Source organism: Ixodes scapularis, unplaced genomic scaffold (genome assembly GCF_016920785.2).
Source record: "Ixodes scapularis isolate PalLabHiFi unplaced genomic scaffold, ASM1692078v2 PGA_scaffold0__279_contigs__length_252992795, whole genome shotgun sequence".
NCBI classification, from domain to species: Eukaryota; Metazoa; Arthropoda; class Arachnida; order Ixodida; family Ixodidae; genus Ixodes; species Ixodes scapularis.
In genome coordinates, this window is record NW_024609835.1 from 33,113,048 (window position 1) to 33,135,639 (window position 22,592).

The following is a 22,592-nucleotide window of genomic DNA, read 5'->3' on the forward strand; positions in this document are numbered from 1 at the left end:
CCAATAACCGACCTTAGAATTATCATGACTTCAACAAAAAAAGTTGAATGATTGATTACGTTTGTCAATGACTCAATGCTCCACCGAAGGATTTCCACAACAAAAGCTCTTTGTGGTTCGCTCTACCCCCGAAACACGCTTTAAAATGGTTTATTTTTCTGTGAGTGCAAGAAAGGATCTTAAGAAACATTCTTTTGTGACTGCGGTCGATCACAAAAGAAATGCATCTCAATAAGTATTGTAAAGTAATGCCATTTTTATTTTTGTTTTGACTCTCTTAACTGAAGCCAAATTCTTGTTTTCATTAACCCTTCAGCTCGACTTTTCTGCGCATACAATGAAGACTGCGACGTCGCTTCATTTGAGATATTTTTTGCAGTTATGCTTGTCTGTGAGCAAGATTTACAAAATACCGCCTTAGAAGGCGAAACCACCTCAGTAATTACGTTCGCTTTAAAAGGCACTACACAATGTGAGTATACTATCATTGTACATAGATTGATGTACGTATATGGGTAGAAAACGATACTTCAAGTTACAGTCCGCTCTTAGTTGGCGAAGGTTTCAAGCTTCTGAGTTTGAAAGCAAAAGTTTGAAGTATGTTTAAAATTTAAAAGTCATAGAGGAAGGGTGTTTTAAATACTATATAAATGAAGGAATTGCAGTTTCGTGCCATAATTAAAAACCCAACGACATCATCAAAAAGAAAGAAAACTGCAATATGGTCCGAAATTTCAAATAAAGACAGGTGAAAACGCATTAATAAGCGTGGTTTTTTCAAGATATTCTCTCTAAAATGGCGGCGTTTTTTGCGGGCTTTGAATGTGATTTAGTTGGGAAATGATGTTGGTGATGAATGGGTATTTTTTATGTGTGTGGGTATCGCAGATGGGATGATGTGCACCCGGACTGCGCAATGGACAACGGAGATGTAGGAGTAAGAGCGCCAGGTGAAGATTTCGAATCGATATATGCGGTTTACTTACGTACGTTCACAAACTGAGTTGCCGATTTCAAGTTACTGTGTCGCAGAAGCCACCGCGTGCGGCGTGATGAAACCAGAAGAACAGTTGGTGGTAGCGTATCAACGTCTTTTTTCGGTTGCGTCCGCAATATACAGTTTTCTGAGTGGGAGGAAGGATACTGAAAGGGTGAGGCAGAAAGGGGGGGGGGGGGGGGTGGAGGAGGAACGACGGGTACCGACTATCTCTTGTGTCGGCGAACAGAATAAACGAAGCCAGCATGCGGGACAATGACAATGCATAAATAAAAAGCTAGTGACAATACAACGATTTCTCTCCCCTTAATAGTGTAACCGATCTACTGGCTTACGAAGTCTCGTCGACCGCCGGGTCGCTGGTTGAGCTCCACCTGCGTCCGTCGTTGTGGTAGAGATTGGGGGCGTAGTCGGGTCATCTAGCCGCTGGTCCCTGTCGGGAGATAGCTGAGCGGAAGGCCCCACAGCCGCTTCGGCGGCTTGGGAAGGCTGTGCTCGACCTGAGGCCTCTGTAGCGTTCGATGCGTGGCTATCTGGCAGACTCTGCAAGCTTGCGTCGTGGCGGGGGCGTATTTGGTCGGTGTGCCGCCGAATAACCGCTGCAGGGGTTTCCAGGGTCGCCGTCCGGGTTCCTGTCGTGGTCTTGACGCGCCCGGGTGTCCATTTTTCACCGGCGCCGTAATTGCGCACATAGACGCTGCTGTCCGGTTGTACCGCCCAGTCATCACGGCCCTGTGGCGGCTTTGCGACAGTTTGAGGAAAACATGCGTCTAAACGAGAACGCATTTGGTAACCCAGCAGCAACTCGGAAGGAGATCTTCCCGTGCGCTGAGGAGTCCTCCTATAGTTGAATAGCAACCTCGACAGTCTGTCTTCCAATGTCCCCTCTTTCATTTTACGAAGGCCTTCTTTTACTGTTCGGACTGCCCTTTCGGCTGCTCCGTTCGACTGAGGGTGAAAAGGGGCTGTGCGGAGGTTAGTGATGAAGTTTCTGTTTACGAATGTGGCAAATTTTTGGCTAGTGAACTGCGTTCCGTTGTCAGAAACTATTGTACGTGGCACGCCGAAATGGCTGAAAATGTTGCGTATTCAGCTCATCGTACTCGCTGTGGTAGCATGTTTCATGGGTACAGCTTCGATCCTTTTTGAATGGCAGTCCACCACTACGAGTACCAGCTTCCCAGCTAGCGGTCCTGCAACATTTATGTGTAGCCGAGACCACTTCTTTAGGGTCTTTGGCTAAGGCGCCGGGGGTGCTGCTGTCGGCATGGGCAAGTTTATTATGCCGTTGTGGCACTTAGCTGATAGTCTTTCGATATCGCGGACTAGTCCTGGCCACCAAAACAACGACCGGGCAACCGACTTCATAGCCGAGGAACCTTGGTGTGTTTCATGCAGGAGCTGCAGCATTCTCGACTCTGCTTTGACCGGTATGATCTCTCGATTACCCTAGTATTCTAATTCGTGTGCCACCGACAACTCTAGCTTGCGGTCATAAAATGGCAGCAAAGAAGGCACACGAGCTAAGGTGGAATCAGCGGCCGTAAGATCTTTTAGCTCACGCGTTGTCACCACGCCGTCATCCAAGGTCTCCAAGGAGAGAACATACTCTGGGGCTCACCGTCATCTTCCGGCTCCATTGACAGCATCGGCAATCTGCTGAGGGCGTCCGAGTTCAGCAACTGCTTTCCTTGTACGTAGTGCAGCTGGTAACGGTAGCTACCCAGGTAAAGCGCCCAGCGTTGAATCCGGGCGGCGGCCATTGCCGGAGTCAGACGGTCAGCTCTCAAATGGCCCAGGAGTGGCTGGTGGTCGGTAACCAAGGTAAACTCTCGACCTAGGAGATAATCCTGAAACTTTGTCACACCAAACACAAGTGCGTGGGCCTCTCGCTCAAGCTGAGAATAGTTCCGTTCTGCTCGTGTTAAGGTCCTAGAGCGGAACCCGATGGGCTTGTGAACGTTGCCCGAGGTGTGGAACAGGACTGCTCCCACGCCATACGGCGATGCGTCGCATTCTAGCTTTAGCTCCTTAAACGGGTTGAAATGCAACAAAACTTTGGCTTCCTTAAGGCATTGCTTGGCCCTGTTGAAAGAAATTTCCTGTGGTTGTTTCCACTGCCATCGTGAATCTTTCACTAATAGTCGATATAGCGGAGCGAGGAGGGTTGACATGCTTGGCAGAAACTTAGCATAAAACGTCAATATTCCCAGGAATGAACGGAGTTCACTTATGTTACGTGGACTGGGTGCCTGTGTGATTGCGTCCACGTTTTTTTCAGTCGGGTGAAGGTCTTGCTTGTCTTTTATTTGTTTATTTTTTTTATTTGAAATATTGTGGGACCTGTCGGTCTACACAGGAGGGTAAAAAAAAAAACATACAGAAAATAAGTAACTCAATCAGTAACTTGTCTCGGTCATCTATGCGATGACCAAGACAAGTGACGGCCGGTTGACGAAAAGTGCACTTGTCATACCTTAGTTTAACGCCGTGTTCGCGAAACCGCTCCAGCGCGCTTTTCAGTCGCTCCCCGTTATCGCCCTTTTTTTCGGACACGAGCACGTCGTCAAGATAGGCTTGCACACCCGGCAGGCCCGCAAGTATCACGTCCATTTTTCTTTGAAAAATTGCCGGGGCAGAGGCAATGCCAAATGGAAGCCTATTATAACAAAACAAGCCTCTGTGAGTGTTGATAACAAAAAGCTTCCGAGCGGCTTCATCCAATGGCAGCTGATTATACGCGTCTCGTAAGTCCAAGGTGCTGAAACTTTCGCCACCATATAAGCGTGCAAGAATATCCTCAATAACAGGCATCAAATGTTGTTCAACTGCGCAGGCGGGGTTCAATGTGGCTTTGAAATCACCACAAATTCGTAAATTGCCGTCTTTCTTAAGTTCTGGGACTATGGGGGTTGCCCATTCCGAGTGCTTTACAGGTGATAGCACACCGAGAAATACTAGCTGGTCAGGCTCTAACGACACCTTATCGCGAAGCGCATAAGGAATGGGTCTCGCCTTAGAGAACTTGGGAAAACTCCGTCCTTCAGTTGTAGGCTGGCTGGAGGTCCCTTGATTACGCCCAGGTCTCTGGAGAAGACATCCTGGTAGTCACTGAAAATGTTATTGACTGATGAGCTGCATTTTTGGTTTGGCGCTGCAGAGTCGTGTCCGGCCCACTGCAGAATAGACATCCCGGCACCCTTCAGCTTGGCGAGCAGGTCCCGGCCGCAGGGGCTTGGTCCCGAACAATCCAATACAGTCAGGGAGTAATCGACGTCCACACCTTTGTAGCACACATGAAGTTGAAGCTCACCCAACAGTGGAATACGACCTGTGTAGCATGACAGCTTAACACGTGACGGCTTCAAGCACGGCCACACCTTGCGATGTTTCTCAAAAATTTGCCGTGATATGACACAAACAGGAGATCCGGTGTCGACTTCCATTAGTAGTTCCACTACCTCTCCCCTTCCCCCCCTCCCCCCCCCCCTCCCCCCGTTAACGTGCGGCGAATCGGCGGTTCGAGAAAGTTCTTTCTGAAACCAAAGTCCAGATGTGTGTTTCATCACTGCCTTCCGCGTCTGACGTAGCTTCAGCAAGAGCCAAGGTCGTTGCGTGAGCCGACTTAGTCACTTGGCTTTTGCGGGCAGCAGCGTTCCGACATTTCTTTGCCAAGTGACCATGCCGTCCACAACGGTAACAACGAAACTTGGCCCAGCCACAACTGTTGTCATCATGCTTTGTGCTCCCGCACCTGCTGCACTCTCGCGGGGCATCGCGCTTGACGTTATCTTGTGCTGAAGAATGACGACGCGCTTGCACTTGCAGTAGTGACGCTGGCTCCGAAGACAATTTTTTGGAGTCGTTTTCGGCTCTTTTCGCCGAAACCGCTAACGCTTCGGCTTCCTCTAGTGTTAGTTTCTCTTTTTGCAAGCAGCTGCTTTTGTAAGGTACTTGAGCGCACTCCGCAAACAATTCTGTCCCTGAGCATGCGGTTCAACATGCTGCCAAAGTTGCAATTGTCTGCTATCCGGCGCATTTCAACCAGAAACGCATGGACAGACTCGCCTTCCATTTGACAATGGTTGAAGAACTTGTAACTTTCCGTTATTTCGTGCCGCTTGGGGTCGTAGTACTCATTCAGGGCTTGTACAACTTGTTCATAAGTCAAAGAATTAGGCGTGCGGGGGGCTACTCTTCCTGTAGTACCTGTACGGTCTTCGTGCTCTGTGCCGCCACTAGCAGCGCTCTTTTTTTTTTTTTTTTGCAGAGTTTGTGACGGTGTTGGCCTCAAAGTAGGCTTCGACCTTAATGAGAAAAGGTTTCCAGTTATCTTTGTCTTCGTCGAATTCAGGTAGCTGCTGGTGGGCCATAGGTGTCCTCGGCACGCCGCTGAGCTGTATGGCTGCGTCCGGGGCTTTCTTGTCCGCTTGGGCGAGGTCCGGACTCGTCGCTACTGCTGTGTCGCATAAGCCACCGCGTGCGGCGTGAAGAAACCAGACGAACAGCTGGTGGCAGCGTATCAACATCTTTATTTGGTTGCGTCCGCAATATACAGTTTTCTGAACGGGAGGAGGATACTGAAAGGGTGAGGCAAAGTGGGGAGGAGGAACGACGGGGTACCGACTATCTCTTGTATCGGCGAATAGAATAAACGAAGCCAGCATGCGCAGGAATGACAATGGAGAAATAAAAAACTGGTGACAATACAACACAAGTCCTCTTGGAGACCTCTTGGATTTGCGGCTCCTCTTGCAGTCTTGTATAGCGTGTCACTCCCCTCGCGCCACGAAGTTTCCCGGGAACACGAAAAACGTTTCTCGACACTTTGCTCGGTTGGTTCCGATTGCCTTCCCTCGCCCTTTCCGACTTGGTGTCAGGCTCCGTGGATCCCACATACGACTTGTCTCTGGCTCTCGAGCTATGCGTTCTCTCTGAAACGCTCTAGCTGAAAGTCGGTCCAGCGAGTACCGCCCCTGTAAACAGTCTGGACACCCAACACCTTCCCAGCCGCTCAAAGGTCCAAAGAAAATACCTGAAATCAATCACACGAATATTTTTAAAGCAAACATATGAAATGTTGCTGTTTTTTTCTTCTTTGTGATTGATTTTTATGTTCCAGTAGATATGAAATAAAGCGACGAGAAGGCCCATTTCGGAGGGATACATATAATCATGGCTAATGTATCCAACGTTCCAACAATACTGTATTTTCGACACGACAGATCACGATGTTATTCATGCACGTGTCGCCTTCAAATATCTTCTCCATTGAAAGAACAACAACATAAACTTAGGATGGGTATAAGGTTTAGATCAAGAGACAGCCAGTGGCATTAGCAGACCAGCAACAAGCTGCCAGGCGGATGACTTTTTTTGAGGGAAAGAAGTAAATGAAACGAATGTACTGAGCAGGGAGTACAACCTAGTTTAACGAATTCGCCAGCTAAAACCTAGTAAATAAAATATTGCGGAAATCGCCCATGTACATTTCCAAGATATTTACAGTGGTTCACCTTTCTCACGGGACTTACTTATGGGCCAGCACACTCCACAGAAACTGCGAGGCAGAACAACAAGTCATGACAGAAAGAGGGCGTTGGGATAAATTGGCAACAAGAAACACTCGAATAGCCCTCTTCCCTATGTTTTTCACTTGATGACAGAAATGTTGAAAGTAAAGCTACGAAAGTAACGGATTACGTTTTGTTTGTAGCGGTCACTTAATTTTAGAGAAGGGTAACTGCAATTGTAATTGCAATTAATTACAATTTAGCATTCCAAATTGTAAATTAAATTTTTTACTTTTTTTTTTAGCAACGTGTACAAATATGCACAGGAGGCAGACATGAGCGCGTCGGCTTTAAGACCTAGAAGTATACCTCCAGGGGAAAAAAAAAAGGAGAAGCGGTTGACGACAGACAAAGTTGCAGGCCCTTCGAGAGTGGAGGTTTTCGACGCTGTGTAAATAAGCGATGTGAGCATGAAAAGGCAGCAGCAAAGTGTGTGCGTGACTGTCTGTGTGTGTGTGAGCGGGGGGGGGGGTGGTGTTGAGGGAACGTAACTTCTAGAACAGTCGTTTGAAGGAATTCGGAAATGTGAACATCTGCGCGTACAAGGAGACTGCATAAGAACACCCTTAGAAGCACGTACCGGGTAGCGATGGCGCCCATCCTTGGCTCACTACTTTGCATAACAAAAGGCAGGCGTGTTCGATCGGTATCCTGGAAACACACGCACCTCTAGGCTGAACATGCCGAGACACGCGTCTCCGCCTCGAGTACCGTGCCTTTACTCCGTTTTACCTCACAAAGGAGCGCAGAGGATGCTGCGAACCATTTCAGCCAATCGAACGTCGTGAATGTAACGGAAGGCTACGCACGTCTCAGCGTCCCTTCGCCCAGTGCGCATACACTATTGGCCCCCCCCCCCCCCCCCCCCCCCAACTACATTCACAACGCTTTCTCTCTCTCTCTCAGCGCCTCCCTCCGAGTGTCACGTGGCACTCACGCGGCACTGGAGTGGTTTCGATAACCCGAACCGTCCTCTGTGGTCCATCGATAAAGTTCTAGAGAGTAGAGCTCGGGGCTCTGGATTTGCATGTGCCGCGGAGGCCGACTGGGACTTAACGCGGGGCCGGGCCCTGTCCCTGGCGGGATTAGGGGCAATGCGTTGAGATGTCGCCGGAAGTCACTCGCGCCCTTTCGGGGCTCCGACCTAGATCCGAGTGGGCTGGAGACCTTGCCCTTTGGCCCGGGTAAGCCGCATCGTGTTCGCCTACCAATGCGGGAGACTCCCCAGGCGGCTTTGGGAACGTGCGTTTTCCCGATCTGTTTACGTCAATACACTCCTTCCAGGGAAATTGCCAAGTCACTCGCGCCCTTTCGGGGCTCCGACCTAGATCCCAGTGGGCTGGAGACCTTGCCCTTTGGCCCGGCTAAGCCGCATCGTGTTCGCCTACCAATGCGGGAGACTCCCCAGGCGGCTTTGGGAACGCGCGTTTTCCCGATCTGTTTACGTCAATACACTCCTTCCAGGGAAATTGCCTATTTGACAAAACCTCAGGTGCATAGCGGATTGGTGGCAGTAACTTAAAGAGACGAATAAGCACAAAAGAGTACAATCATTTCACACTGACAGCACTGGTAAAGAAACAAAACAGACGAGGTAAACCAAATTCGAAGAGTTTTAGACTTATTTTGCTATCGTACCTTATCGAATAAAACGGCCCTGGAATAGAAAATTTTACCCGGCTTCGAGAAACGAAAGTAATCATAGGCACCATGTGCACAACTCTTTGAAGTCTGGACGCACCGCACACACACACACACACACATATACACACACACGCACGCACATGCGCACGCGCACACCCACACGTACACGCACACGCACATACAAAGAAAAAAGAAATTTCGTTGCAATTTCGGCTTTAAAATACAGAGATTAGTTTTTATATTCAAGCGAAAGTAATAGAGTTCGAGTTTATTACCTTCAGAGCGAAGCGATATGCACATGTCTCTTCAGCTCAGGTGGAACGAGCTTCTGCATTTTGAGCATAGTTTTTGATAGAAAGTTGGCTGATTGGTATATCAACGTGTAGAAGAAAAAAATGTAGCGCAGGTCAACAACCTCGTATACTTATTAATCTATTTCAGACGTTACCAGTCCCTGGAACTTTGTGAGAAGGAATATAAATTCTAAGATGAATTATCAACGGTATCATTACTTGGCAAAATCTATATACCTTGCCCAATTATTCGTCATAGGATGCATAGGCACATGAAAAGTTGGTTATGAAAGAAAAGAAAAAAAAAACATAAATTACGTTCTGTTTCTTCTAAACCTGGTTACCATAAAACAAATCTAACCATATAAAATTTTGATGTGAGATTTCAGACTGTCAACCGAAGCAATCACTAGATAAAAACAAAGTTAAACAAAACGAAGGTGCGTTTGTGGCCGTATTATGTACTCTGCAATAAACCAGAGCAGAAGTGACGTGTCTTGTGTCTTTCCAATAAACATTCAGTTGGTAGTCAGCGCTTGGTCCTGTCAGTTCTTGTAATTCATCCAATGTTTTTTCGCGCCGTTTCTTTTTTTGATTATGCTACCGTACTAACTATAGCCCAACTTTCCATCTTAAGTATATTCGAAACAAGTGGTTTGCTGATATTTCGGTCGGTCGCAACCGCCGAATCCCAACGTCTTGCACAGAAGGTACTCCACCAATTGAACAAATTGAAAATGCAATCTCGTACTCGCTCGAGCCACTGCGTCTTCGCGTCGTTCTTGAGCTGATATCGAGTATACGGGGTCTGCGCCAGCAGAAATTTTAATGAGATCCCAAGGCGGCTTGTCACGCGGAAAGGATCTTGTCCTTTGAAACCTTACACAGCCTTCTTACCTAAAGAGTTAAAGAAAGACAACAACAACAACAAGAACATCAACGACAAAACGCAACTAAATTTTAAGACCACCAGACAGCAATAATCCTCACTTTTGCTTTTAGTCTTCTTTCGCTCAACCTAGCCTTGTGTAGAGGGTCTCGTGGCGCGCAGAGAGCGGCTGCGTCGACGCAGCACTTCCAGCTTCTCTAATCCCGCTACACGCCTTTAATCCGGTCCGCAGAGTGCTCGATAATCTTGCCGAAACGAGTTCGTTCAACGGCGATGGAGCGGGAGTGCCATCTGTGAGGCAGCTGGACTAGTCAACTGCTCTCAGCAAATCGAGCAATCTCCAAAGTGCTGCAGCCACCGGGTGCGGAAATTGGGTCCAATAGATATTTGGGCTGATGGACTACGAAACTTCTATAACTGCAATACGTGTAATACGTTTCTGTTCGAATGTTTTAAACGCTGATTAACCATTTACGCCAATTCGACACAAAACAACACAGGACAAAACAGCATAGCCAAGTGTCACACGTGTCTTCCATCCATTTACAGTTGGCGAGTAAGGCGAGATATGTGTAGAATTCTAACGAACATTTGCAGAAGTTATCCGCTTTTTATTGATCCAAACGTCCCTATGTTTATACTGCTCATGAACAAGATTACTACGTGCCGTAATGTATACTTAATATGTTCTGTTCGAAGATTATACGTGATACTAAAATAAACTTGTCGGGGTCCGATGTTTCCTTGGCAGTTACCAAAGCCGTTCTAAATGCACACCTTCGCTCACATTAGAACGTCTTTGCTTACCACTGTCTCTCGCGCACATTCCACACCGCACCGAACGGGTTGCCCGTGAACTGGCGCTTGAATTACCAGTCGACCGCCGTGTGATGGCAACTGACTTCTTCCTGTTTCGACTGGGTTGTCTTTTCGTAGCCGCGTGCCTTGCGCCCAGACATGTGCATGTTACTCAAGAAAAGTAATTAAGTTAAGTTACTGAGTATTAGCCTCAAAAGTAATTTGAGTAGAGTAGAAATTACTCGAATAGAAAATATTTGTGTAAATTACTAACTGCCGTAGGAAAGTAGCGAATTTGAAGTTACTTTTATATTTTATATAGTAACAAGAAAGTGTTTGAATGTTTCGATTCGTTAGTGAAATTATGCTAGCCAAATATAAAGCGGCTCCTGTTTTCACATAGAAGTTTTAATGGCTGGTTCCGCCTCTGTGTGATTAATTGTTTTGTACTTTTTGTTTTCTGGTCAGTGATGTACTGCGGATGTATCATTTGTGCTTTGAGGTTTAGCACTGCCTGAGCTTGATTTTGCAGACAGTGTTTGCTTTTTTACAGTGTTGCGTAAAGTACATATAAAAATACTTAATGTAAAGTACAAAGTCAATTAGAGGTTATGTACTTCAAGTATAGTGAGTATACCGGGTGCAATGTATATACTTCAAGTAAAGTACTAGAAATACAGCGTACTTTTAAAGCAAAGTACAAGTACTAAAGATGCCCTATGAAAGGGCATCTTTCATGATGCCCTTTCATACCCTATATTTTTACTTTATTTTATCTGGTATGCATTACTCCAGGGGTAATCAGAGAAGCATCAGTTTTTCTCGCAAATGACGGCAAGTATTAGATAAAGTCAAGTCGCCACGGAGTGGCCGTTTTACTCTCCCTGACAAACTATTTAGCACAATACACTTATAAGGTGCTTATTTTTATCGGTCTTATAGCCGCCATTACTTCACTCAGAGAGATGACCAGATGACGTAGCGACAGACGATAGCGCGTTTTCACATGACGATACGCCATTTTCGTTTCCAAACTTTGGGAATATACTTTAAAGTCGGGAATTTTACTTTCTTCAGAAAATACCAGAAAATACGAGAAAAAAAAAAAAAAAACTTTCGTGAAGCACAAGTGCATGCTCAAAGAATGTACTTCAAGTAAAGTAAAAGTTTCCTCATCCCACTTGAAATAATACTTTAAGTACCATGTTGTTAAAATACTTCCAAATTCAACTTGTTTTTTTTTTTTATTTTTTATTCAAAAACGTTGGGAGATTTATAAAGCTTTTCGAACGATCTTCGAATCTTGGACGATATGCATATGCCGAGTTTTGAGAGGAAAGGTAACGAAAAGAGGTCACCTTTGCGTTGCCCTTAGCACGCGATCCTTCATGTACAGCACAAACTACGGGAAACCAGATGGGCTTCAGAGCGGGTGCTGCATTTTGTTGATTTTTTTGAGTGAGGCTGCATTGTGTACACCTCCTGTTGTGGGTGAAAGTTCCTACTTTCAGGAGAAGCGGGAACAATTCCTTTCTTTAAATCTCCCTGAGCTTCGGGACACACAGAAATGCCAGTCTTCGGTGCTAATCCCGCATTTTCTGGGCCTCAATTGTGACGTGGCTGCCCGCATACCCGCGCCTCGTAACAAGATTGTTTCGGTGGGGTGCTCAGGAACATTTTAGAAGGTTTCAAACCCCCAAACCACTCCCCCCCCCCCCCTTTTTCTATGGCACATGCTTCCGCCCTCCCTGAAAATATCAGCTGATCTTCCAACATCTTATATATTTTTGTGCAGGAACGTTTGTTGACCGGCAAACCTACCACTTAAACTCGGAAGTAATTTGTAATTTGAGTAGAAGTTACGCGAAAAGAGTAGTTAAAGTAAACTTCTAATTACCCAAATAGAAATGTAATTGAAAGTTACTAAACTACTCAGAAAAGTAGTTAAATTACAGTAACTTCAGCAGAGCAGTTGAACTACGTACAAGACTTCTTGCTCCTCCCTCGTCACCTTGCTGCGCCCGCCGAGTGCACGCTCTGTCGAGGCCAGGGATGTACAAGTTACTAAAAAGTAGTTAAGCTAAGTTACTAAGTGTCGGCGTCCAAAGTAATTTGAGTAGAGCGCAAATTACAGAACTACAAAGCAATTGATTAAACTTCTAACTTCCATTAAAAAAGTGGCGCGCTACCTTCGATGTTACTTTTATATTAGTAGCAAAAAGAGACAGACGTTTTGATCTATGAGCGAAATTCCGTTAGCCTAATACAGTATTTTCGTTTTTGCTTCTGTGTCTTACTAACCTGCTTCATCAGCTCGAAAACGTCATTGAGCCTCGAAGTTATTGCCTGAAGGTTCTGCTTCCACTTGCCTTTTTGTTATGTTCTTTTTGTGTAGAGGACATATACACAGAGGCTCCTACTTTTTTGGCTTACATTGCGGATGTGCTGTTTCTACTTTCACTTTTTGCTCTGCCCGGACTAGGTTTTGCAGACTTATGTGCTTGCTTGTTTATCGTTATTTACGTAAAACGTTGGCGGGAATTTTCAAGGTTTCTCAAACGATCTTCGAACCTAGGAAGACCCACATGTCCTGACTTCCGGAGGAAAAGGGCAACGCAGAAGAGTTCCCCTGGCTCTGCCGCGCGGCCGCCAACTTGTTTCCTTCGGTCTCCCTCCCTTCACCACTACTGTCCAAAATTTTGCGAACACTGCGTCTCGGAGGGAGGTCCCCAGTTCGTCCTTTCTCACGGTTTTCTCGCATAAACAAAAAAAAAAAAAGAAGAAAAAAACAACAACAAAAAAACAACAACAACAACAACGGAATCCTTAAACTAAAACAAAAAACAATATAAAAAGAAAGAAAAAAAATAATAGTACGCTATTCTTTTAGTAAAGCACAAAACACGGTGAATGGTGTTTAGTGCATAGTGCAAACTCGAAGAGCACCGCACGAGCTAGAGACCGGGGTTGCAATATTTTGTTCATCTATTGAATGTATACCCTCAGGGCCGGAACATTATAGGGCCGGGGGGGGGGGGGGGGGGGGGGAGAGAGAGAGAGAGAGAGAGAGAGAGAGAGAGAGAGAGAGAGGGAGGTGATGCAAAATATAGGTGGCAAAATTGTAACAAAATAACAATACTAATAATCTGACAACAAACAAGCAATCAAACAGGTCATACAAAAGTTGTTTGTGAGAGCATATCGGAACATGTTAGGGTCAGTGATGATAGCAATCAAATTGGGTGGGTGGTCCCATTCTTGTGCTATGCGAGGAATGAAGGTTGAGTGGAATGTTGTTAATGAGCTTGAGGCTCCAACTTTATGCCGATGGTGCACACAGGACGAGATGTAAAAGGAGAGTTTTCAATTGATCACATAAGATCAAATTATACAAATAAGTTATATATATAGATATATTATATATAATACCACGCGCTCAAAGTATTTTAAAAAAATATTGATTTAGTTCTTTCGGATGACGCTCAGCAAGTTTCTAATTCGAACCATATGTCTATTTTCACCAATTAAAAAGTGAATTAACAAATCTTACTTAATTAGCTGACTGATCGTTATGATTGGTCCACATACTATGTCCTCCTGGCCTTATAACTCACCTGCACAAAGCGCATAAGTGTAGCTTTCGCGGCATTTTTAAAAAGAAATCTGTAAAGCTTAAAAAAAAAATACTCTGCAAATATACATGGTAAAGATAAACTAATTTTTGTTAAGGGGTTCATGAAAATATATTGGGTTGAAATGTTCATGTCTTTGCAGAGGCGTACTTGCCCTAGTCTGGCCCAAGTATACTCGCACAGACCACCACTGATTCAGAAGCTTCTTTGTCGCGTTGAAATTGCGAAAACAAAAAAAGCATATATTAAAAAAAAAAAAAACAACAACATGAGACGACAGACGAAGAAGGGAACCAACAAAAAACGTCTCAAACGAAGTCATTTTTTTTCAGTCCTGCCTTCGCAAAGTTTGAAGACGTATTTGTGGAGTCAAAACCACCCGAATGACGACAATCGAGCTCTGCTCATGGGTTGAACACGAGAACTGCGTGAGCACCTGACTTTGGCTCGTAACAATCAATGCCTCGGCGGACACTCGGGTAGTGGCCCGTGTCCAACCACTGCGGTGATGAGTATAGTCGAACTCTAACAATGGCTGGAGCTCAGCGCGTGTTTTCTACGTGGCTATGATTAACGTTGACAGCGTGTTGACCAGCAAGCGGCCAGGCCACGTGGCCGCTTGTTCTGGCTCCAAGATAAGGGTATAAAGAATGCTCATATTTCTCGATTGTTTTTAGGGGTGGGGGGTGGGGGGGTTGGGGGGGGGGGGGGGAGGAGACTGACATTGACTGGAAAGAAAAGCTAAAACGAGTTTATTCGGTTGTTAACGTTAGGTAGTGATTTTAAGTAGAATTTAGCGAAAGTAGAAACATCGTTTCATGGCCCCTTTAATATGACGCCAACAGTAATATAATAGTTCGATAAAAAAAAAATCTAAAAAAAAGCCTCAGGAGGCGAATACACTCTACTTCTCTCATTTTCATGAGACAGCGCTCCTACAACACCAGATCCTCGCCTAGCGATGTGGGCACTCCGACGCGTGCGCATCGCGCTGCCCACGCTGTCGAGCTTTCGGGCTGAGCCAAGGGGGAGGGCTGCCGCCGCCGCCGCTCTGAGATACCGGATTCTCCGAGGCAGCAGAGACGGCTGTCTCTACTGTCTCGATGGGTGTCTACGACGATAAATGGCTGCAGCCGCCCCTCCCGATTCAAAGGGGAAATACCCGAGGTCGCGCGCCAATCCGTTCCAACTAGGCAATGTTGGTGCCAAGGCCATTCACGGAGTAAGATGTATTCCATAGTAACGTATTTTGTTTAGTGCCAGCCAGGGATGGCCAAATTACTTTCACAAATATATCCAAACACAATTACAAAATACTTCGACCAAAATGTATTTAATTACAAGCCCAATTACAATTTTCAGAAAAGTATTTAAATACAAGATAAAAATACGAGAGTATTTGATCATCTTCAAATAGTTTTACAGATACATTTTGCTCCCATAATCTTACATCTTAAACTTAAATTTAACCCCAGGTAAAAAAAAAAAGAAGACTGTGCCCCAATAAAGAATGAACGTACAACAACAATCAAGCGCTTAAAATAAAAGTTGCAGCTCTAGAAATAGAAGTTGTTTGTCGTAAGATAGTGAATACAACATGAAGAAACAAAGTATTTAGTACGAGTTTAATTTTAAAGGCTAAATTGAATCAATAAAGCATTCTCCAACAACATGTGATTAATGCGACATCTTTTCAGTTGACATCAGTCAACCAAAAAGTCGATAGTTGTTCCCATCCTGTTCATTCTATGTCCTAATTTCCGTTCTTTTTCCGCTTTTGCGTTTTTTATGAGTAAAGCGCAGCAAGTTAATGCTCTTTGCGTATGACTCCCACCGTGAAGTGGGAATAGTATTGCATCTGGTTGCGAAAAAACAGCGCCCAAAATACAATTGGCAAATACATTCGCCGATATGTAATAAAATACGATATACGAAATACTCAAAGTATTATAAATACGTATTTAAAATACTGCCCATCCCTGGTGCCAACGCTTCCCCGCTCTCTCTGAGGTACTTTGTGGCCGGCCTCTTGTGTCACAAACGCGTATTTTGTTCCCAGGCCGCTTACGCTATTTCTGGCCAGTCATCGCTCGCCTTCTCGTATTTCTTTGTGTGCATAAGGGATAAAAGAAGACGGCCGGCGTATCGACCTGGTTTCGCGCCGGTGTTTGAGCATCGACGGGTGGGCAAAATCAATCTGATTATCACTCTTCGAGGGAAAACACCGGGGCCTGCGAATGGCTCTATCATGCAAGCCTCTCCTTATTCACTTTTTGCATTTGGTTCGTCCGTCGTACTCCCTAGGCGCTCAGCTTATCGCCCTTTCAGGGTTCGTGACTCGCCTGTCCTCACAAACGATGATCCGATCACGTTGTGTCTTGAATTTATTACTGCTTCATTCGAGCCTCGCGTATTTTTTTAACTATTTTTTTTGAGCGGAAACCACTTGACCTAGCACGTCCACCGCCTCGATAACGACACGCTAAATTTGGGTGCTTTTCAATTTGTTTTTTTGTTTTTTATGCTATCAAATTGGACGGTATTTTACCATTTACAGCGGCCGCTGTTAGTGCCTCTTTCGGCAAAATTCGGCGGCGTTCGTTTGTTAAAAAAAAAACTCTCGTGATCATGGGAAGAGAGTGAGAGTGCCGCCGCGTTATCACTCTCTCCCCATCGCCATCGTTCTTCGCACAACCACGTCATTACGTTCTATAACAAGACGCGTTATCTCTCCTTCTGTGAAATTCACTGGTGCGTCTGCAAAATAATAGGCGCGGCTCGCTCAATTGCACCCCCCCCCCCCCCCCCTCCTTCGCCTACATGGTCGAGCTACGCAAGATTCGCTCTACGCCTGGGTAGCGAAGAATGGCAAGCGCGCCGCGCTGATCAGAATGGAAGGAGGGCCGCAGTGGCACGAGAACTGCGAAGAGGCACAGATCGCCTATCACACATGACAGGCCGCGGCTAAGCGTCTTTCGCACACTTTCTAAACCCCATCTCCGACAACTATTCTACTAAAAGCAGAGATCCTAAAGCACACCAGCTAAAGGACATCTTTGAACGACGTAAAAGCTCGCGCTTTCAATCACTGCGCACTTTGTGTGGTCGTTTGCAATTTTTTTTTTTAAATGTTCGTTCCCTGTTTTTTGTGTCGACTATAAGAAGGTTGTGCGCGAATATAATACAAAAAAAAAGGGAAACTACTGAGAGGACACGCGAGGAAGACAGATTGCCACGCAATCATGGTTCTTTTGCCAGTGCCCAAAACGGGCTATCACAAACGCGTCCCGCGTTTAAATAAGCTCCGAGTCACGGGCGTACAATTATACGTTTTTTTAAATCTAAATATTTTTTTTATTTAGTTTTTGGGGTAGTTTATTTTGATATGCTATAATTTCAATTCAACGCATGCAAAAGTGATTCCTTTTTGCGTGTTTGTTTGTCAAATGCAACTAGACGAAGAAGATTTTATCTGAGCTTGCGAGGTGATATTGAAAAAGAAATGACTTTTTAAATCTAGTTATTAATGTGTGTTCGCAATATTGCTTTTTGTTTAATTCAGAAACGACTTTGAGGGCTGTATGTTTTTTTTTATTGTGACAACAAAATGGAAACCGCGAGTAAAGTGAAAACAATTTTATTTATTTTTTTCCTCACGATTGTTACAATAGTAAGAGAGGTTTGAAGCTGACGGAGCGTACCCGGTTTTCATAAAACGTCGACTGCATCACACTCTCCGACCCACTTGCTGGGCCTCACAGCGGACGAAAAGTGGAAAGTGTCGGATTTCTGGGTCGGGATGCCCGCAACAGCTGTGAAATGAGCGACCACTCAGCCCAAGCTCCCAGACGGAAAAGGGCATTTATCTCGTGTTCTTTTTCACGAGTGCCCACGGGTCTTGCACCAGTTGCGTTTTACCTGGGTCACTCAACAATCACCAAAGAAAGCGCTACAGCAGCGGAAAAAATTTGGATGCTTCATGTTCACTTTATATCCAATACATATTAATTGGCTCAAATAACAAACAGTTGTTCATGCATACATCTGTAAGAATAGTTTTAAACTGATTGCCGAAACAGTTTGGTCCGTTAGATTCTATATTAATGATATACTAGTATATCATTAATTTTGTGCCGAAGACAGTGAGCGGGGATCTTATTGCTAAGGCGTTTTAGCTTAACCACATTTCGAGAGTATTCCTGGCAATCTACCATAGAGTGCGGGGTGGTAGTGGTACGTGGTGGTGTTTGCATGATGTAAACGGTGAGCCTGCTCTAGTGTCTCGTAAGGGCAACTAGCTAACGCGACCTAGCCGACAGTCAGCCTAAAGGCCGGGAGCGCTGAGACAATTCACCACCACCACGAAAAATAAAGCAAAATTCAGACAAACCGCAGCGCGGTTTGTTTGAATTTTGCTTTATTTTTTTTTGTGTGTAAGGAGTGAGTGTTGTTTGCAATAGTGCGCTGTAGTGAGTGTAAAAATGAGCAACCAACTCGCCCAAGCTGCTACCTAACATTAACATCGCCACCTAGAATAATCAAAGCCCGTAGACAGCCCCCTCTAAAGCCCCGGGGGTGGGGGGCGGGAACCAACCAAGCTGCCACGGACCCACCATCAACCACGAGCCCTTTCTTAGAGCATCTACGCGCCCACGATCCACAAGACTGCGGAGACATCGCCAGTGCGAGAACTCGTGAGCGGGGCCCTTATGACTAAACCTGACATTCTAATGTATATAACGTGTGCACTTTGACGCGAATTCAGTGCCCCGTCTTATAGATAAGATTGTTGTTTCATCTGCAACCACCATTATAGAATCCCGAGTCCCTTTTTTAATCTTGCCATCACAGCAGCTTCATCAAATGCCGTTTCATTAAAGCCGTTTCATCAAAGCCGTTTCTTCGAACGCCGCCTAGTTTGAGCAGTAAGAATTCTGGACCTAGGAAGTGTATAGTTTACTTTTAGCGTCCGGAGGACAGGAGTGTTATCCTCCTGTTATCAGAGGGTGCAGTGATAAAGGCACGCCCCTTCAAGCGCGCATCCTCGTCCTTCAAGTATCGCATTGTGTTATCAGCACGAAACTGTCCTTGAAGCAATAATCTCTCTTTGTGAAACAAAAAGAAAAAAACAAACAAAAAAACTTATATCTTCACTTAGTTCATTTTTCGCAATCGGCAGGGCTATGAATATGCCGGCTTTTTTACCTATGTTTTTAAAAATGTAGCTCCCAGGATAGAATGAAAATAGGAGTTAACACACAAATACATAGTAATTAAAAAGGGGCCGAGGAAGACAGCTGCCTCGCTTTTCAATAAGTACCTTTTATACGTGAAAAAAATAGAGGGAGGAGGAGGGAAAAACGTGTGTGGTAGAGACCAGCTGCTTATCTTACCAGAAAAAAGTGGGTCGTCTGTTCACTCAAGTTTTGTTATGTTGTTACTTTATGTGATGTGGTAGTCCAAATTTCGGTGAAGGGGTGTCCAGGGCAGAAATTCTATTTTTGGTTATTCGACCGGTGTCAATAAACGACTAAAACAAAAGAGAAACACGTACGTTCATTCAACCAAACGTGATGGAATCCGTTTATAGTGCACGGAATATAGTGCACGGGCTCTGATTATTCTCGGTGGCGTTGGCCAAAAGATTCAAAATGAAAGACGTTTACGGTTCTCTGTAATGTCGAATTAGAGCGCAGCTCTTATAGAAGAGGAGGGGAGGGTACTGAGGGGATGGCATGCCCCTCCTCCCCTCCGTACCCTCCCCTCCTTCTCTCCGGCTCCCCTCTCATTTAGCAAGAAATTTTCGCTACATTCCCCACTAAATTTAGCGGGGAAACTTAACCCTCTAAATTTAGTGGACATATTTCCCCGGTAAATTTAGCAGGAAGTTCTGCTGAATTTCCCTGCTTTTTCCTAAATTACCTCGCTAACTTTCGCGGGGAAACGTCCCATAATGCAACGCGCGGTTACGCCGACGGCGACGCCGCTCTACCCTGAGATGGGCGCCTAAGAGCTACGCTCTAAAACACCAATACCTACACAGGTAGCTACGTTATATGTTTGTTTTGTGCAAGCAACCACAGGAACCGTCACTGAAGCTTTGTAGTTTAACTCCTCTCGTTGCGACAAGTTGAGAGTTGTGCGTTTTGCATCTTCGCTTTGTCGGTCCACGAGTGTGTAGGGGATCTGCTGTTTTGAAACGCGTGAAATGAAATATCGGGCTACAGTACCCAGGGAGGGCACCATTTACAAACCCTGCAGGTTTTGTTCGATACGAACGGTACTTGTATACCAACGTAAGCTTGCGATATAACTACCGCCTGATGCACGTTAAAGACGCCCGGCTAGCGGTCGTAATAATCTGGTTAAATTTCCGCTGTACAGCGAAAAGACAAGTTGCCTCACTTGAGGGCAACTTGCCCTCAATTTTTCGCATAACCTAAAACAAGTGTCCAGCAGGTATGGTGTGCCCGTTGTACTATCAGCCTAAGAAACTGCGACAAATTTGTTCTAAGGTTCGTTAAAAGGCGGAAAAATTATCCAAAAACACGTGCCACAAGAAACATGTGCGGCCATTTGTTCCCTGTTCATCGGGCGTTGTTTATAGCATCCCTCTTTCATGTGGAAGATGCTATGTTGGTCAGACGGGACGGTGTCTGAATGACCGGCTACGAGAGCATAAACTTTCTTTAACATCTAATGTAGGAGGTCACCTTTCGGTGCACTGTAAAACCTGTATGTGTACACCATCTTTAGAAAAAAAACATCAATCATTGGCCGCTTCAAAGAAAAACAAACGCGCGAGGTGCTCGAGGCGTTCACCATCTTGAGCCTGAGCGATCGCTGCGTCAGCCAGCCGTCGGTTGCTTTGAGTGAAAAAGAAGTTGCCTTCTTGCGATCATTTGACTGCGGATGATCTGTTTCCCCCTGGTGACGTTGTCCCCTGTAAAAAATAATGCTTCATCTTTCTCTTCTTCACTTAATATACCAGAGTTGTGAGTGCGCGCCTGTCTGTGTTCTGTGTTCCTTCCTCGTTTGTCCTCGTCTCTTTGTGCGCGATTTTAACCATGTTCACTTGAGGGCGAATGTAATTAACATTGTCTAATTATTCGCGCCGATTTTAATTACCGCCGTTAGGGAATCTGACTGGCAAGGAAGCGGAAATCGGATTAGCAGAATGATGAGTTCGTAAGGGTCATTTAGGGATGAAATGTTTCCCGTCTCGTTTCGAAGTTATGGTGACCCGATTACCGCTAAACGAATTTGATTCCCGTACGAAAATCGGGGCATGTCATTGTAAGGATTAAATGGTCGCTTGGAGGTTCACTAACGAGAACTTAGGCCTTGCATAACAAGTATTTGAAAGTTTAATCTGGCAAAATCGTCATACGTAGATTACGTCTATGATCCAGTAAATCTCGGCGTGACCGTTTGTGGGCCGAGACTCATTCGCATGACTTCCGACGAGAACGCCATTGGTTGTTGCTTTGGTCACGTGATCGCTTGCGCTATTCGATGGGAGTGACTGAGTACTGTTGAGGCGGTGACACTGTATGCAGCGGGCGTTTATTTTTTGCCAATTTTACAAATTTCTTAAGAAAAAAAAGTGAAAACTACACTAATGCGGTCTGTGCGGGCAAGTTGTATACGGCTAGGAAGACACAATATTGGGCCCAAATTGACAAGATAAATAAATTAACTAAAAATTGTTCTCTAGATCAATAACTAAACTTAACTAAAATTGTTCTCTAGATCACTAAGGGCCGGTTGCACCAACGTCGCTTAACGCAAAGCGGAGCTTAGCCGGGAACTTAAGCTTAGTTTCGGTTTCGTTCGGTTGCACCAAACTCGCTTATCGCTAAACCTAGCACTAAACTACGCTTAACTTGAGCGCTCAACACTGGGCGCTTTGCTTCTGGTTGTTTCTTAATCCTGGATTAAAAACATGGCGGCTGGTTTGTCACGGTCGACGCGGTGGACGAAATTGGTTGTGCAAAGTGTTTTAGGCTACATCAGCGTGAAAGTCTCGACAAAATGACTTTCGATTGTGACAAGGATGCAAAATATTGTCGCGTGAAGTGTTTATCGACCCCTGTTTTCAAGTTGGCTCTCCACTTTCAGGGCGTGTTAGCCCTAACCGAGAAACGTACGGAGCTGTGGGGCTCACGTCTGTATTCCCGTTGGTTCTTCTGTCAACGAGCTTATTCGTATGTACTTACTAATTTTCGCATAGCTGTAACGTATTGTTATTTACCACCTTGTTTATTTACACTTGCAGCGCGTATCCTTCAATCTGATCAGCGCGTTGAATAGTGGCAGTACATGATCTCGGCGATCAGCTGATTGTCGACACCTCTGCCGTTTGCATTAGATTGCGGCGCTTTTAAGTAATAATACAGCGAAAATTCAATTTATTTCGTTTTCTGAGTTTTGAGACAATCTTCAGTGAATTTTCCTTATCTCGCGAGTAGAATCTTGGCTTCAGAAAACTGTATCGTTCCATAACTGTAACTTTTTTGGTGATCGCATTTTTTTAATATATACTTTGCTTTATATCTTTCATTCGTTTCCCGAGAACGAGATACTGTTGTTTCCGAGTTGTGCTCTGTGATGGTGTTTTCCCTTTACCTGTCGTTTGTTGTCATTGTGACGATGGTTGAGACTAGTGCCACTAAATAAGCTACGCTTCAGAGTAACGACACTTGGCCATATTGTGTCGTAAAATCATGGTTGCCAGTTATCTGAAGCTTTATCTGAAATCACAGG

General features: G+C 45.1%; 1 protein-coding gene across 1 annotated transcript; it reads right to left on the reverse strand.

Moving 5' to 3' along the window:
- Positions 1-228: 228 nt before the first annotated feature.
- On the reverse strand, positions 229-4,443 carry LOC121046183. Its single transcript, XM_042291667.1, has 4 exons — positions 4,023-4,443; positions 3,695-3,700; positions 2,637-2,834; positions 229-281 (listed from the first exon to the last, which is right to left on the reverse strand). The coding sequence occupies exons 1-4, from the start codon at positions 4,441-4,443 to the stop codon at positions 229-231; spliced, it is 678 nt and encodes a 225-aa protein (XP_042147601.1).
- Positions 4,444-22,592: the final 18,149 nt, after the last annotated feature.